The 15,360-nt window shown below is 31.8% G+C and overlaps 1 protein-coding gene across 13 annotated transcripts in view; it reads left to right on the top strand.

The window, feature by feature from the left end:
* Positions 1 to 15,360, top strand: part of LOC127728021 (spectrin alpha chain-like) — a 66,199-nt gene that overhangs the window by 28,981 nt on the left and 21,858 nt on the right. For 7 of the 13 annotated variants that reach the window (XM_052235157.1, XM_052235160.1, XM_052235165.1 and 4 more), the window contains 15 exons: positions 1,583 to 1,651; positions 1,974 to 2,217; positions 4,316 to 4,506; positions 5,162 to 5,311; positions 5,703 to 5,795; positions 6,311 to 6,328; positions 7,545 to 7,679; positions 8,785 to 8,930; positions 10,514 to 10,712; positions 11,218 to 11,325; positions 11,575 to 11,666; positions 12,224 to 12,368; positions 12,803 to 12,919; positions 14,026 to 14,090; positions 14,652 to 14,751. In XM_052235157.1, coding sequence (XP_052091117.1) covers positions 1,583 to 1,651; positions 1,974 to 2,217; positions 4,316 to 4,506; positions 5,162 to 5,311; positions 5,703 to 5,795; positions 6,311 to 6,328; positions 7,545 to 7,679; positions 8,785 to 8,930; positions 10,514 to 10,712; positions 11,218 to 11,325; positions 11,575 to 11,666; positions 12,224 to 12,368; positions 12,803 to 12,919; positions 14,026 to 14,090; positions 14,652 to 14,751 — 1,872 coding nt within the window. The remainder of the gene's footprint in view (positions 1 to 1,582; positions 1,652 to 1,973; positions 2,218 to 4,315; positions 4,507 to 5,161; positions 5,312 to 5,702; positions 5,796 to 6,310; positions 6,329 to 7,544; positions 7,680 to 8,784; positions 8,931 to 10,513; positions 10,713 to 11,217; positions 11,326 to 11,574; positions 11,667 to 12,223; positions 12,369 to 12,802; positions 12,920 to 14,025; positions 14,091 to 14,651; positions 14,752 to 15,360) is intronic. The other 6 variants (XM_052235161.1, XM_052235166.1, XM_052235163.1 and 3 more) reach the window with 1 other exon arrangement.

Below are 15,360 nucleotides of genomic sequence, written 5' to 3' on the forward strand. Positions count from 1 at the left end.
AATGCATGAGAAATGATATATATTTTCCCTAGACTGATTTTCTCCTTTCCTCTGTGCTTTTTTAAGATCCTGTCAAATTATATGACAAAATCATTTTTATCTGCCCCCAGTTAAAAGTACAACGTTACGTTCTGTCATATAGTCAGTTAGTGGAAAATGAATTAACCCAAATAATTTTTGGGTTGGCCTGAGATAATTCTGTAAAATTAGCATTTTCACTTGTTTTAACTTTTCATGTGGCCTTAAATTAATTTATATAACAATTAAAAAGATGAAGTAGATGCTGTCATATTATCCAGATGTTACTATAAAAAACAAATTTAGTATGATTGCTAATGAGTCAACTCTCTACCAGAGACCAAATGGTGTAGAAGTAAGCAACTATTAGTCACTGTACGGCCTTCAACAATGAGCAAAACTCATACCTCATAGCAAGCTATAAAAAGTCCCAAAATGACAAATGTAAAACAATTCAAACGAGAAAACAAAAAACTATCTTACGTTCAGTTCTTAGTATGAACTTTTGAGTCCTTATTCACTGTTTTCTGTTACCTTTACATCTGAACTTTGTGAGTGTGTACTTAAAGCAGAAAAGTCAATTTAAATCGCTTGTTAGGTGAACCATGAAATTTTATTTATAGCTCTTGTAAATATATATTCAAGTAGACTTTGTTACTAGTCCCATGATTTGAAAGACAGGTAAAAACTGTTGTTAATCTTTTTTTATAAATAGAAAGCACAATTTTAATTTATTTTGTGGAAAACAAGTAAACTTGATTTCATTGTTCTTTGTACACACTCAGGTATATTTGCTATAATCATGATACAATACATTGAATCACCAAAATCCAGATCTACACACATTATGTACCTCACTTTCTCTCTCTTCAGTTCTTATTTGAAAACCTTATTTAGCTGTAGACTTCAGCAGTGTAGTCAGATTTTCTCTCACTTTTTCTCTGTTTCTGTTTAAAATTCTTCAATTTTAATTTATATGCTTTTAAGAATATAAAAAAATGCTTTGCTTTTTGACAGATGTTTAAATTTAAAACTTTGTGCTTTTCAGTTACACAGAATATATAATAAAGCAAAGCTATTAGAAAACAATATTTTATTCAAGAACAATATTTTTTTTTTCTTGCTCAATCTTTTTAGCAAGATATATTTAACCAGATTTAGATAGAGAAATTATTGTCCTCTTTATTATTATTTTTTGTTACCTATCTATTTTACAATTTACAATTTTCAGTGAAAAGCTGCATTTGAAATTGCTGTTATGACCATTAAACATTTTCAGAAATAAAACAAAAAGCTTTTGACCAACAGTATGTTATACATACAAATGTATTGGTCCCTTAAAGATCTTCTTTTTCCTTTTATATGCAGCACATATAAGATAAAAAAAATCTTGATATGACAAACTTGAAGTCATTCCAAATGATTTTGTCTTGAGTGGTTGTAAATATTGAACTAGAAGCTGTATTATTTTTGATTAAAGTTTAAATTCTAGAAAACGAAATTAATGTAGTAATGATGTTTGTGGCTTGAATTATTGAAGTAACATTAATCTCTATTATTTCAGGATTTGACCGGAGTACAGAATCTCCAGAAGAAGCATGCTTTACTAGAAGCTGATGTAGCTGCTCACCAGGTGAGAATTTAATAAAGTTTTTACAAAAAAAATCTGAGAAACCATAGAAGTAGTTGAATTTTTGATACAGATCCTTAGCAAACACAGAAAATTTCATTGGGAAAGAGGACTAGTTACCCTTAGAGTAAAAGATGCACTATTTCATGTATTCAAAGACATAGTAAGCATTTCCAGTTTTCATACAAAGTGACAAAAGGATGCTGGATTTATAGAACATAGTATTAATGGTTAAATTTTTTTAAGTCCTGTTGGTTTTATACTATTTTTGTCCAAGCTTCATGAATTCAGTGATAAACTTACATTTGTCTGTATTGGTTTTTAGGATCGTGTCGACGGGATAGTTATTCAATCTAACCAGTTTGTAGAATCTGGACATTTTGATGCTGACAATATCAGAAAAAAACAAGAGGATGTTGTCCAAAGATATGATGGCCTAATGGCTCCTATGTCAGACAGGAAAAACAGATTAGAAGAGGCCCTGAAATTGCAACAGTTCTTGAGAGATGTTGAAGATGAAGAGGATTGGATTAGAGAGAAAGAACCCATTGCTTCATCAACAAATAGAGGTATATAGTTTAAAATAATGTAGGCCAATGAACAAAATAATCTGATCTTCCATAAATTTGTAACCTTGATATACCTCCACCACTCTAGAAGTGATGGCTATAGTGGAACTACCTTGTCTGTTGTTTGTTCAACAAATATTTTCAGCACACTTCTCAGAAAATATTTAACAGAATTACTCCATAATTGTTCAGCAGCTTGAGAGTGATACCTTGTAACTATGAGCACTTTTCAGATGTGTCAGATACCTACTTCCTATTTGCTGATATTTGGAACTTTTCAACATGTTGAATGTACTTAAAAAAAAATGTTCTTCAAATATTTTTCCAATACTACTGAACAGAAAAGCTTCATAATTGGTTAGCAGCTCAGCAATGGTGAGTTGTAACCTGTGAGCATTTTTGTCGAGCCTGCGACTTTTGTCGCAGAAAGCTCGACATAGGGATAGCGATCCGGCGGCGGCGGCGGCGTTAGCTAACTTCTTAAAAGCTTTATATTTTAGAAGATGGAAGACCTGGATGCTTCATACTTTGTATATGGATGCCTCATGTTACGAAGTTTCCGTCAGTCACATGTCCAATGTCCTTGACCTCATTTTCATGGTTCAGTGACTACTTGAAAAAAAAGTTCAGATTTTTTGTAATGTTAAATTCTCTCTTATTATAAGTAATAGGATAACTATATTTGGTATGTGCGTACCTTGCAAGGTCCTCATGGCCGTCAGACAGTTTTCACTTGACCTCGACCTCATTTCATGGATCAGTGAACAAGGTTAAGTTTTGGTGGTCAAGTCCATATCTCAGATACTAAAAGCAATAGGTCTAGTATATTCGGTGTATGGAAGGACTGTAAGGTGTACATGTCCAACTGGCAGGTGTCATCTGACCTTGACCTCATTTTCATGGTTCAGTGGTTATAGTTAAGTTTTTGTGTTTTAGTCTGTTTTTCTTATACTGTATGCCATAGGTCTACTATATTTGGTGTATGGAATGATTGTAAGGTGTACATGTCTAGCGGGCAGGTGTCATCTGACCTTGACCTCATTTTCATGGTTCAGTCGTCAAAGTTAAGTTTTTGAGTTTTGGTCTTTTTTCTAATACTATATGCAATAGTTCAACTATATTTGGTATGTGCATACCTTGCAAGGTTCTCATGCCCGTCAGACAGTTTTCACTTGACCTCGACCTCATTACATGGATCAGTGAACAAGGTTAAGTTTTGGTGGTCAAGTCCATATCTCAGATACTATAAGCAATAGGTCTAGTATATTCGGTGTATGGAAGGACTGTAAGGTGTACATGTCCAACTGGCAGGTGTCATCTGACCTTGACCTCATTTTCATGGTTCAGTGGTTATAATTAAGTTTTTGTGTTTTGGTCTGTTTTTCTTATACTGTATGCCATAGGTCTACTATATTTGGTGTATGGAATGATTGTAAGGTGTACATGTCTAGCGGGCAGGTGTCATCTGACCTTGACCTCATTTTCATGGTTCAGTGGTCAAAGTTAAGTTTTTTGAGTTTTGGTCTTTTTTTCTAATACTATATGCAATAGTTCAACTATATTTGGTGCATGGAAATATTTTATGATCTATTTGTCAGTCACGCAGGTTTTATTTGACCTTGACCTCATTTTCAAGGTTCATTGCTCAGTGTTAAGTTTTTGTGTTTTGGTCTGTTTCTCTTAATCTATAAGCAATAGGTCAACTATATTTGTTGTATGGAAGAATTGTTAGCTGTACATGCCTGCCCAGCATGGTTCATCTGACCTTGACCTCATTTTCATGGTTCATTGGTCAATGTTTAGTTTACTGGGTTAATGTTAAGTTTATGTGACAGTTGTAATAAAGCTTTATATTTAGGACTATCAACATAATATCAATGATTAGTAAAGAAGGCGAGACATTTCAGCGTGTGCACTCTTGTTTTGATCTTATCAGACAACTAATTCCTGTTTTCTGTTACTATGAATTATGAAAGGGAGTTTGCTAAGCACGACAACGCATTCATTTTTGTTGAAAATTACTGGTAAAATGTTTTATGATAATGTTGGTACCGGTAATTATTCTTTATGTATAAGATATCTGTCTTTTTCTTTTAAGGACGAGACTTGATTGGAGTACAGAACTTGATAAAGAAACACCAAGCCTTGCAAGCTGAATTAGCAGGTCATGAGCCACGTATAAATAATGTATGTAAAGAAGGAGAAACTATGATCAAGGATGATCACTTTGCCTCAGCTGATATAAATGCCAAGATAGAAGATTTGCACGCCAGATGGCATGCATTGAAAGTAAGTTATGTTTAGCACAAAACATTGACAGATATTCTTCTTTTGGGGTTCCACTTGCGTATAAGGTTTGGATGTTTAAAACCTAATCCATACCCTGCTTTAACTTTTTTTCATTTTAAAATCGTGACCTTAAAATGAGCTCTTACATTGAAGAACTGGAACCCTTAAAGTAAAAATATGCCATAACTTATACAAGGAAGCTGTAATATTATTACAGCATTTTATCTCGGTTTTTGAGAAATGTTAAGACTGCAGTATAGTAGTGCTCTGGATTCCTTATTGTTTATAGAATCTCAATTTTACACAGATCACATAGATATAAGGTAAATATGATATGAATTGATAAAAATGATGCCCAATTTGTATAGAATTTAATAACAGGATCACAAAATTAAGATCATATAAGTACAGTTTTTATGTAGTACTACTTTTTGGGGGGTAAATTGTACCTTCTTAAACTATAGATGAATATATAGTCAATCAATCGTAAAAAATTAGGAAACATGCTGTCACAAAGAAAAGCACTAAAATAACAAATTTCTTGAATCTGAAAAATTAGTAGCCATTGTAGTCAATAAGTTCAATTTACTTTCTGTCAGTCACAGCAATAAAAAATAATTGTTACAGATATAACACATAAAACATGACTTTGCAGGAAAAAGCATCCCAGAGGAAACAAGATTTAGAGGATTCTCTACAGGCCCAGCAGTACTTTGCTGATGCTAATGAGGCTGAATCTTGGATGAAAGAAAAAGAACCAATAGCTGCAAATACCGACTATGGTAAAGATGAGGATTCTGCAGAGGTTAGTTGTATTACAGAAATATATAGAGCTGGTTCCCATGATATGCTTGAAAAAAAAAAGGATTGATTAAGCATTGAATTAACTTCAGAGAACAATAACTACACAAGGAACATTGAATATGAAATAATGTATAAAAATTGTGGCTTTAACAGTAGCTACAAGAAATTCCACTGTAATGATCAAAATTGAATTTAAAAATGGGTTGTAATCAATGTGAACTTGTAGTCTACTAATTGTTTTAAGGTGTCAAAATACACCCTCTAAACTAGGTGGATTGAACACCTTTAATTGAGGAATCAATCACTACAGGACAATTTAAAACTAATTATTGACTACTAGTCACAAAGTTCTCTTCAGGCTCTTCACTACTTTTTCTTAAATATCTTTTCAGGCCTTGCTTAAGAAACATGAGGCATTCTTCTCAGATTTAGATGCATATGGATCAGTTGTTGAAGGACTTCATGATCAGGCACAAGCTTGCAAGGTAAGACAATTTATCTACTAGGCTATTATACTCAAATATCAATGTTACTGTTTGATTAAAATAAAAAGATATCATTTACTTATTGATATACTAATTATTAGTCAGTGATTTTTAAAAACGCATGGCAAAACAAGTTAACTTATAATAAAATAATGTGTATTTACTGTAATGCTGTTCATACTACCAACATAGAAATAGATAACCTTGTATTTACTTAGGGCTGTTTAAAAGATTAATCACATGAAAAAATGCATTGGATGGTTAAGTCATAACTGAAGGTTTGCCAAATAATAGAGTAATGTTTTTTTACATCTCTGCAGTCAAATTTTCAAAATGAAGAGCCTTTATTTAATCACTTTTTGGATGGTGTTCCATTTTTATGTATAAATTTTCATATAAATTTGATTAAAACAGTCCTGAGTCATTACATTGGATAGACTAGTTAGTAATACCATGCATGCACTGCCAGAAATTAAAAAAAGAAGTTTGTTGTTATGTGTTGATGTAAATTGTAGAGCAAAGAATTAGATGGGGTAAGATAAGAATGATCACTGCATATTAAATATAGTCTTGTGATCACCAATGAGTTTAGCGAGTGATCCTATCCTATTAAATACTGATCTTACTACTAATTTATATACATATAATATACTCTCAGTCTGAGCCAGTATATTTTCTTATCAGTTTGAAAGATTTTAAAAATCTTATCATTTTCTTTCTTGTCATCACAGTCGTTGACTTTCATTTACAAACCTATATATGTGTGTTCTAATAAAGCTTTCCATATTATGATACTTTAATATTTTCTTTATAGTCTTGTATGATACTTTCTAAGTCTTGCATTTAATTATTTTTCATTGGCCAAGCTGACTTTGAATTCAATTTTTTGGTTGAAACTTCAAGAATATCTCTTATATCAACCTTCTGTAACAACTTTTTAATATAGTTTGAATAGATTATACAAGCTTTCAATTTACTGTACTTAAATTAGTGAAAACATTTTTCTAGATTTACATTTTCTCATCCTTATTGTCCATTTCTTATAATATTTACACTGACCTCAAAACAATTTTCTCATCAAAATGGCGAATTATTTATGCAATTGATTAGTAACTGAAGTTTTTGATATTAATATTTGTTCTCAAATGAGGATAAGAATACATTACCTAATGTGAAATCTTTATTTTGACAGCATATTACAGGATTCTCATCAATTATTTATAAATTTAAATAAGAGATAATAATAAAATTTTGCTTGCTCACCATTTAGTGTGAAAAAAAATTTCAAAGAAAAACCAACATGTTATTTTGGTGTGGCCTAACTGACATGATATCATTTACAGCATCATTAATCAATTTTCATCTTCAATGAAAGTTACACAGATGCAAAAAAAAAAAAATACTTTCATTAAATTTTACACTGAAACATTTTGGTCAATCTCCATCTTCATATAAAAATTCATAAAATATTAAGGATTAAAAAATCCTATTGTATTAAGAAATACTTTTTTTTTCATCCATATAAATGTACCCATGTAAATCTTCTGTGCTGAGGTAGCATGTATATTACATAAAAAGGAATTTTTCAGGAAAATTTATGTTTTAATGACTTCATTGAATAATTTCCTTATTCAAGTCTGTCAAAATAGTATTTGGTTTAACACAGGTCTGATAGGACTTTATTAGGAAGTTCAAACACATATTTTGCCAACATTCATAAATAGTACTGATTTTCCTATCTTTTTTTAGCAACAAGAGGCTCCGGTTGTGGATGACCTTGCCACAGAAAAAGTAATGGCCATTTATGATTATAAAGAAACCTCACCACGAGAAGTATCCATGAAAAAAGGAGATGTATTGACTCTTCTTAACAGTGCTAATAAGGTACAATATAATGTATTCATTGTTTTGTTCACCATTTCATTAAATAGACTGTATTTATATACATTGTAATTCGAGAAAAATTTCATGTCAAGGTCCAAGGATAGCTAAGATATCTTCAACAGGACTGTTTTCTTTCAAGATTGTAAGAGTTATCATTAATCTAGCTGTAAATATAGTTTTGTCATCATCGAAAATGGAGTGTGGATTGTGTCAGTAAAAGATACATTTGTAAATGTAAATGTAATAGCATTTGAAGATATGGGATGTCAGAATAGTAAATAGAAATTCTCAGTACTGTATTGTACAAAGTAGTTTTAACTATAGATTCTTTTTTATGCCCCCGCCGTAGCGGAGGGGGCATTAAGTTTTACCCTTGTTCGTCCGTACATCCCAAAGTTAGTTTCCATTCTCTAACTTTTGTTTGCCTCAACCAAATGTTATGAAACTTATACACAATGCTTATAACCACAAAACACAGATCAAGTTTTAATTATGGTGGTGTCACTTTAACCGTTCTAGAGTTATGCCCTTTACAAAGGAAAAAATTGATGAATTTTTCGTTTCCGTTCTCTTACTTTAGTTTGCCTCAACCAAATGCTATGAAACTCATACACAATGCTTATTACCACAAAATACAGATCAAGTTTGTAATATGGTGGTGTCACTTTAACCGTTCTAGTGTTATGCCCCCTTACAAATGGAAAAATTGCAGAATTTTTCGTTTCCGTTCTCTAACTTAAGTTTGCCTCAACCAAATTATATGAAACTTATACACAATACTTATTACCACAAAACTCAGATCAAGTTCAAATTTGGGTAGGGTCACTTATACTGTTCTTCAGTTATGTCCGTTTATAATTTTATATGATATGCAAGCGGGGGCATCATCTCTGTCCCATGGACACATTCCACATTTATTTTATTCATGGGTAACAATTTTCATGAATTGAGGAAAAGTCATATTTTTGTTGATTGTTGATTTTGTGGTTTAAACAGCTGCATGCAAGGCTATGGTAAGTTTTTTATTTTGTTGAAACACTTAAAATTCATGGTTAAACATAACCACACGTAGGCTTTATGTTTTTAATGTACTTATCATTTAAAGGACTGGTGGAAAGTTGAAGTTAATGATAGACAAGGATTTGTTCCTGCAGCTTACTGTAAAAAACTGGATCCCAGCCTGTCAGCAAGCCGTAATAATCTGATGGATGAGTTCACTATCTCTGTCAGACAGAACCAGATAGAAACACAGTAAGAAGTTTATTTAAAAGAATTATTAAATATAGAAATTATTCTCATCACATGGTTGATGTTTACAGATTATTATCGTTGTAATGTTTTGCTAATGCAGTTTCATGTTGTATACATGTAGATCAGAAAACTTAAATCAAGGAAGGGAAATTTTTCTCAGAGATCCTTATAAGTAAAAATATATTTTAAACCGGATTTCCAGGTTTGCTGCCACTCTGACAGCCTCTTGTTATAATCCCAGGCCTCTACAATAACTTTTTTTTCAACTTGTCCAGTAGGACAAGTGCAAGCCAAAACTTACTTGTCCGAATGAAATTGTAACTTGTCCAAAAAAAATCTTAATAATAACCTTTTTTGCATTTTAAGTTGATTCAAGGAACAAAAATGAATTAAAACAATAGAACAGAATTTTATTTATATCTTTTGAAATACTTTTCAAAAATATGAGTCGAGAACAACTGAATCTAGTCATGTCACAGGGCTTAGGTTCTAGTTTTCATCAATGCCAAAGTCTCATCAGACTCTGCACATGAGGCACCGTCTGATAGGCTTGTCAATGTACACTCATTGGATTTGTATCCTGGTTGTTTAAGTTGAAAAAATATTATTCAAATGCAATCAATAAAAAAAAGAAGATGATGTATGATTGCCAATGAGACAACTCTCTGCAAGAGACCAAATGACACAGAAATTAACAACTATAGGTCACCGTATTGAAATTATTGTTTCTTTCTACATATGATCAAACATGATTTTGTGAATTTTATGGTAAATAATTTCTTCATTTTTATTTAAAAAATATTTTTGTTAAAAAAATAACCGGTATGGTATTTATTATAAAGCAACAGAATAAGGTAGGAAAAGGAGGTACTGATTTGTCTTGGTCCCGAAATGTCTCCTGCGTTGCCAAACTGTCTATTAATCATGTCTATTAAATATGTCTCCTACGGTGCCAAACTGTCTATTAAACATGGGAGCCGAATCGTTTCGAGCTGGTGACGAACTGTCTTGTAAAGTTACCTTTTCTACAAAGCGCATGGCTGATTCGGATCAGTAAAACTGGTTTCCGAGTATAGTATGCCTTTTACCTATTAAAAAGTACCTGACAAAGAACCAGTTTAAAGTTATCGGTTTGCAAGTAAACATGTCAAATTAATACTTGTTTTTATCTTCTTTTCTTGTTTTTTGTTTGTAATTACTTTGTTCATCAAAGTTGGATTAAATTTATTTTCTGCAGAATAATTTTACTTGTCCCGTCGGACAAGCTTGATATAGCTTTTACTTGTCCGACCTTTTTTTCCTCTGGTACCAGACAATCGGACAAGCGTTATTGTCGAGGCCTGAATCCTTGGACTCACGTTTAGGTTTTTCTGTTTCAACATTACAAACCTCCCATGAAGGTAATTGGAAATCATCTCTCTTGACAAGATGTCTTTAAATTCTAGCTTAATAACAAGTCTATGTGAAGATGAAAATCACTTTTATTGGTTGCTTACACAGGAATTGTTTGCCTTCCTTCCATAGATGTTATATGGAATAAATGTAAACATAAGGTTTATTTGTACAACTCTTTGATATTATAGATATGCTAATTTGCTTGATCTTGGAAACCAGAGACGTGAGAAACTTCAGGAGTCATGCAAGGCCTATCAGCTGGTACGTGAAGCTGCTGAGTTAGCCAATTGGATTACAGAAAAAGAAGGCATAATGATTGGTGAAGATGTTGGGGAAGATCTGGAACAAGTAGAAGAATATCAAAAGAAATTTGATGATTTCAGAAAGGTATACACAATTTATAGTAATACATGTGATGGTAAACCAAGCTGCTTTCCTGGGCTGTAATGTTTTATAGACTTTTAAATGAAGTGAATAAAATGTATATAGAAAGAGGTAATCTATAAAAATTTCTAGCATTATTGAAAAAAAGAGTCCTTGTTTTTGCTATGTTGCTGTGTCCATGTACTTTCACGATATGTTACTTGCGTGTCAAAAATTTCTGGAAAATCAGGTGGACTGCAAGAGTTTATTTGAGGGAAATCTTATTTAATTTTTACTGTATAATAGTTTCTGAAAAGCTGACGGCTTCAGAAATATTTTCAATCAAGAATAATGTGAAAATCTCTTTGTCACAAGTTTTGAAAAATGTAATGTTATGAATTGACAATATGAGCATACGAAAATTACTGATGTATTAAATCAGTGTTATCACTTCTGTTTATGAGGCACTTTGGATAGTGATAAATGCTCCTTATTGATTGAATTCACATATTGTTTTACTCCATTTCAGGATTTGAAATCTAATGAAGCTAGGCTACAGGAGTTGAATACCATTGCTGATAAATTGACTATACTAGGAAGAACTGAAGCAGCTGAGAAAATCAGAGATCAAATTGCTGTAAGTTTAATGATACCAAGGATGGTATTAAGAACCCAGAATCAGAACAAAAAATTAAGCCTACCCTTCATTGGAGTCGTAAAAATATCTTTGCACAGCAGAGATAAGCTTAGTAATGTTTTGAAGAAAAAAGAAAGACCATAGTGTTTTTTAAGGAATATTTACATGATAAAAGAATGCCTGATAGTAAATCAATGTTTTAAAATTAGAAGAAAGAATTTAATCATGTATAATAATTATCATTACTAGGTTCTGAACACCAGATGGGCCAATTTACAGACTGTAACAGCAGAAAGAGCTCAGTCACTTGGTAGCGCACAAGAAGTCCAAAGATTCCATAGGTAAGGATGATTGATGTGTTGTCCTCTTATGTCACCTTAACAGATAATAGATATATCATGTAAAGTTCAGTGGGTAAAAATAAATCATGATGGTGTGTGCTATCAGCAAAAAAACAAAGGGAAGGACTTTCAGAAAACCATCATGCATTAATTTTTGATTTGTTCAATACAGATTTTATAACACCACCCTTTTCAAGTTATCTGAAGTCCTGTATCAGCCTTAAACTTAAATAGGAAACATTCTAGTTGAGGTTTGATATTTCTATTGAGTATTGAGAATGAAATAAAGGGTTGTAAAAACAGACAGGATTTTCTTCTGTGATTTCAGTTTGGGTTTTATTTCATAATTAATGCAGTGTGTTTGGCTGTGACTGGCTTGAAAATGATCTTTTTTGTAGGATAACCCCAATTTCTGTTTTTATTTAAAAAAGATTTTCCTGAAAGACCAAAATTATGTCTGCTATAAAATTTAGGAAGGTTATTTCTATAAAATGAAGTTGTAGAAGCTTTCCATGTGTATTTCTTGTAAATTGATATAATTATGTCATTATTTACAGAGATGTTGATGAGACCAAAGATTGGATTGATGAGAAAGATTTTGCTCTAAACAATGACAACTTTGGACATGATCTTGCCAGTGTTCAAGCTCTTCAACGTAAACATGACGCTCTAGAGAGGGATTTATCTGCCCTTGGTGAAAAGGTTTGTACAGGAAAAAATAACATTCTGAAGTCAATGTAATTGATTTGTATGTCTACGTGCAATGGGCATATATTTTTTTAAATGCAAATGAATTGGGATAAATTAGTGCAGTTTATTGTAAAATATAGCGAGAAGGGTTGAAAATAAGTAACAAATGAAAATGAGTATAATTTTTAAAAGTTTATTTAAAGATTCAAATTGTACATTGTTAGAAAGAAAAAGAGGGCAATGATAATGTAGATGTAGAACAATGTAAAAAAAAAATCTGATTATTTGCTGTTCTACACAAAGCTTTATTTACTTAGCATCATTGTGAAATACTTTTTGTTTTGTTTAATACATATGATTTGTGTGAGACTTCCTACCATTTGTGGATGATATGAAATATAAGATAGTTAAGATTTTATATATTTATGATATCTCTAACTTTGTAGGTGAGAGATTTAGATGAATCTGCTAAACGTTTGATGCAGACCCACCCAGAACAGGCTGAACAGATATATGAACATCAGAGACAGATAAATGAACAGTGGAATACATTGACTGCAAGGGTGAGGAATAGTCCTTATAGAAACACCTGATAAGTAATATCCCAAAAACAATATAGTATTTAAAATATGTCTCATAATTAACCATCATGAAACTTCAATGATAGGAAAAGTGGAGTATACATGTATATCATTGGAAAGGCAAACCAAAACACTAGACTGTGGAAAACCATCTCAATTAAAAAACTGAAACAAAAAGGTTGTGTCAAGTGAAAAGTTCATAAAATAGAATTGAAATATGAAGTAATTAAAAAAATTAGGGAAATGATATTTTGCATCACACATAGCTTTGGTTTCTAAGGGCGGTTCCATAAAAACATACATGGTACACAGGGAAGGCACTTTCAAATCTCAACTATGGGTGGGTGTCTATGTTTTTGCATAGTGAAAATGTAAGTGAAATTTTGATTTGCCTCTATAGGTGGTTACCCCATTTTTAAAGTGCCTTCCCTGGGTACCATGTATGTTTTAATGGAACAGCCCTAAATTGGATTTGATTTTACTTTTTGATCCTTAGTGTTTCAGTTCATCTTTAGTGTTAGGTTCTGGATTTCTAGATATTTTTTTCGTGAGTTCGAACCCCGCTCGTGCGGTTGCACTCGACTCCAATCTTAATTGACTAGGATTGTCAGTTTTCCTATCGAAGGTCGGTGGTTTTCTCCGGGCACTCTGGCTTCCTCCACCAATAAATACTGGCCGCCACAAAATAGCCCAAAAGCGGTGCTTAAAAGTGGCGTTAAAACACCAGAAATCAAATCAAATCTAGATATTTTTTACCCAAAATAATCTTGGAAGAGACATATTTTGTTGAAATCAAGATCCTGTGCATCTGTTGAATGTTTATATTCTATTCAAATATGTCTGAATTTACTGATAATTTCATATTGAATAAGGACAACTATTTTTTTATTTAAAAAAACATTTAATATATTTTGTTAATTATTTTAAATAGTAAATATGCATGAAATATTTGCCACTGGACATTAAGCAAATAATAATCAACCAATCATTATTTGGTTCTAGCTTAATGGTGTAGACAAGTAATTAGTTGTGTTTGAAATTCTATTCACAAAGGATATTTATAAGAGTTTTGATATTTTTTCATTAAGGCTGATCAACGTAAAGCTAAGCTTCTGGACAGTTATGATCTTCAAAGATTCCTTAGTGATTACAGGTAATTAATATTAAGCTAATAGATTGAAAATAGATAACAGGGGTGTGTAATGATTGTTTCAACTTTGTAGACCTTAAAATTTCATATTCATTGATTTATGATATAATATAATATTAAAGTTGACATAGGGGCTTTTTCAGAAAAGTGGGTATTTAAGACACTTGCATATAAATTTCTATGGGTAAAATTGAGTCCAGGAACATATTTTTGCTTTGGGGCATATGAAAATGTGCCGTCAAAGGCCCTGTTAACTTTTTTCTTGCTCAACTCATTGGATGGATTATAAAGTGAAATACAGCAGTACAAACTGAATTCCATTAAAAACAATAGATGTTGTATGGAAACCAACTTTCAACCAAAAAATGTGTTAGGGAATGAATATGTCCATATTTACATTGTCACTGTACAGCTATTAACATTAGACATAGAGCCATATAGTTATGCAAGTTATTTAGGAGAATGTGATGAAAGAAATGTGCTTAAATCAGTAGATAACTGTTGTCTCTTTGTATTGTTGAAGACAAAAATTATGAATAAGGGTTTCTTCAAAAAAATTTTCAGAGATTTAACATCATGGATTAACAGCATGATGACACTTGTATCATCAGATGAATTAGCCAAGGATGTGACGGGAGCTGAAGCTCTGTTAGAAAGACATCAGGTATGGTTTGTGTGTATGTGTGTTAAGTCAGAGCTTTTATTGTTTTGGCTTTTAGTACTAAAAATAGCAGTTCAAAGTTGCAAGTATGGAATCAAGGGTTATTGATTTCTGTCATATATATAAGGCTTTTTTGTTTTTTATTTGAAAAGTGAAGTTTTATTATTAAGCAGTTATATTTCCCGTATTTTTAATTCATTTTCGCATTATTGGTATTGGCTTTTTTTATCACTTGCGAAGTCAAACAGTTCTTGGTAGATGATTTTATTTCTTCAGTTGAAGTAGTTTTATAGATTTAGTTTGCTTATTGCTTGCTTTTTATCATTTTCTTTTTGTTTTTAAATTCTGTTAATGCTTTCAAGGTGAGAGATGTTTTTTTTAATAAAAATAAAATTAAAAGCTGGTAAATGTTAGGAAGCCTTGTTTCCCCCTTTTAATTGATATTGTAATGTTTTGTTAAACTGCTATGTGCATTGTCTTTGTCCAGTGCTATAAAACAAAGGTAAATGTATCTGTATGAAATCAAGCTGATGTTATTTATTTTATCTGGTTTCTCATTGGATGGTATATATTGCTGTTTACCTGTTGAAACAATTTTCCATGGTTTTTACT

The sequence above is a fragment of the Mytilus californianus genome, unplaced genomic scaffold (assembly GCF_021869535.1).
Source record: "Mytilus californianus isolate M0D057914Y unplaced genomic scaffold, xbMytCali1.0.p SCAF_2, whole genome shotgun sequence".
Lineage (NCBI taxonomy): Eukaryota > Metazoa > Mollusca > Bivalvia > Mytilida > Mytilidae > Mytilus > Mytilus californianus.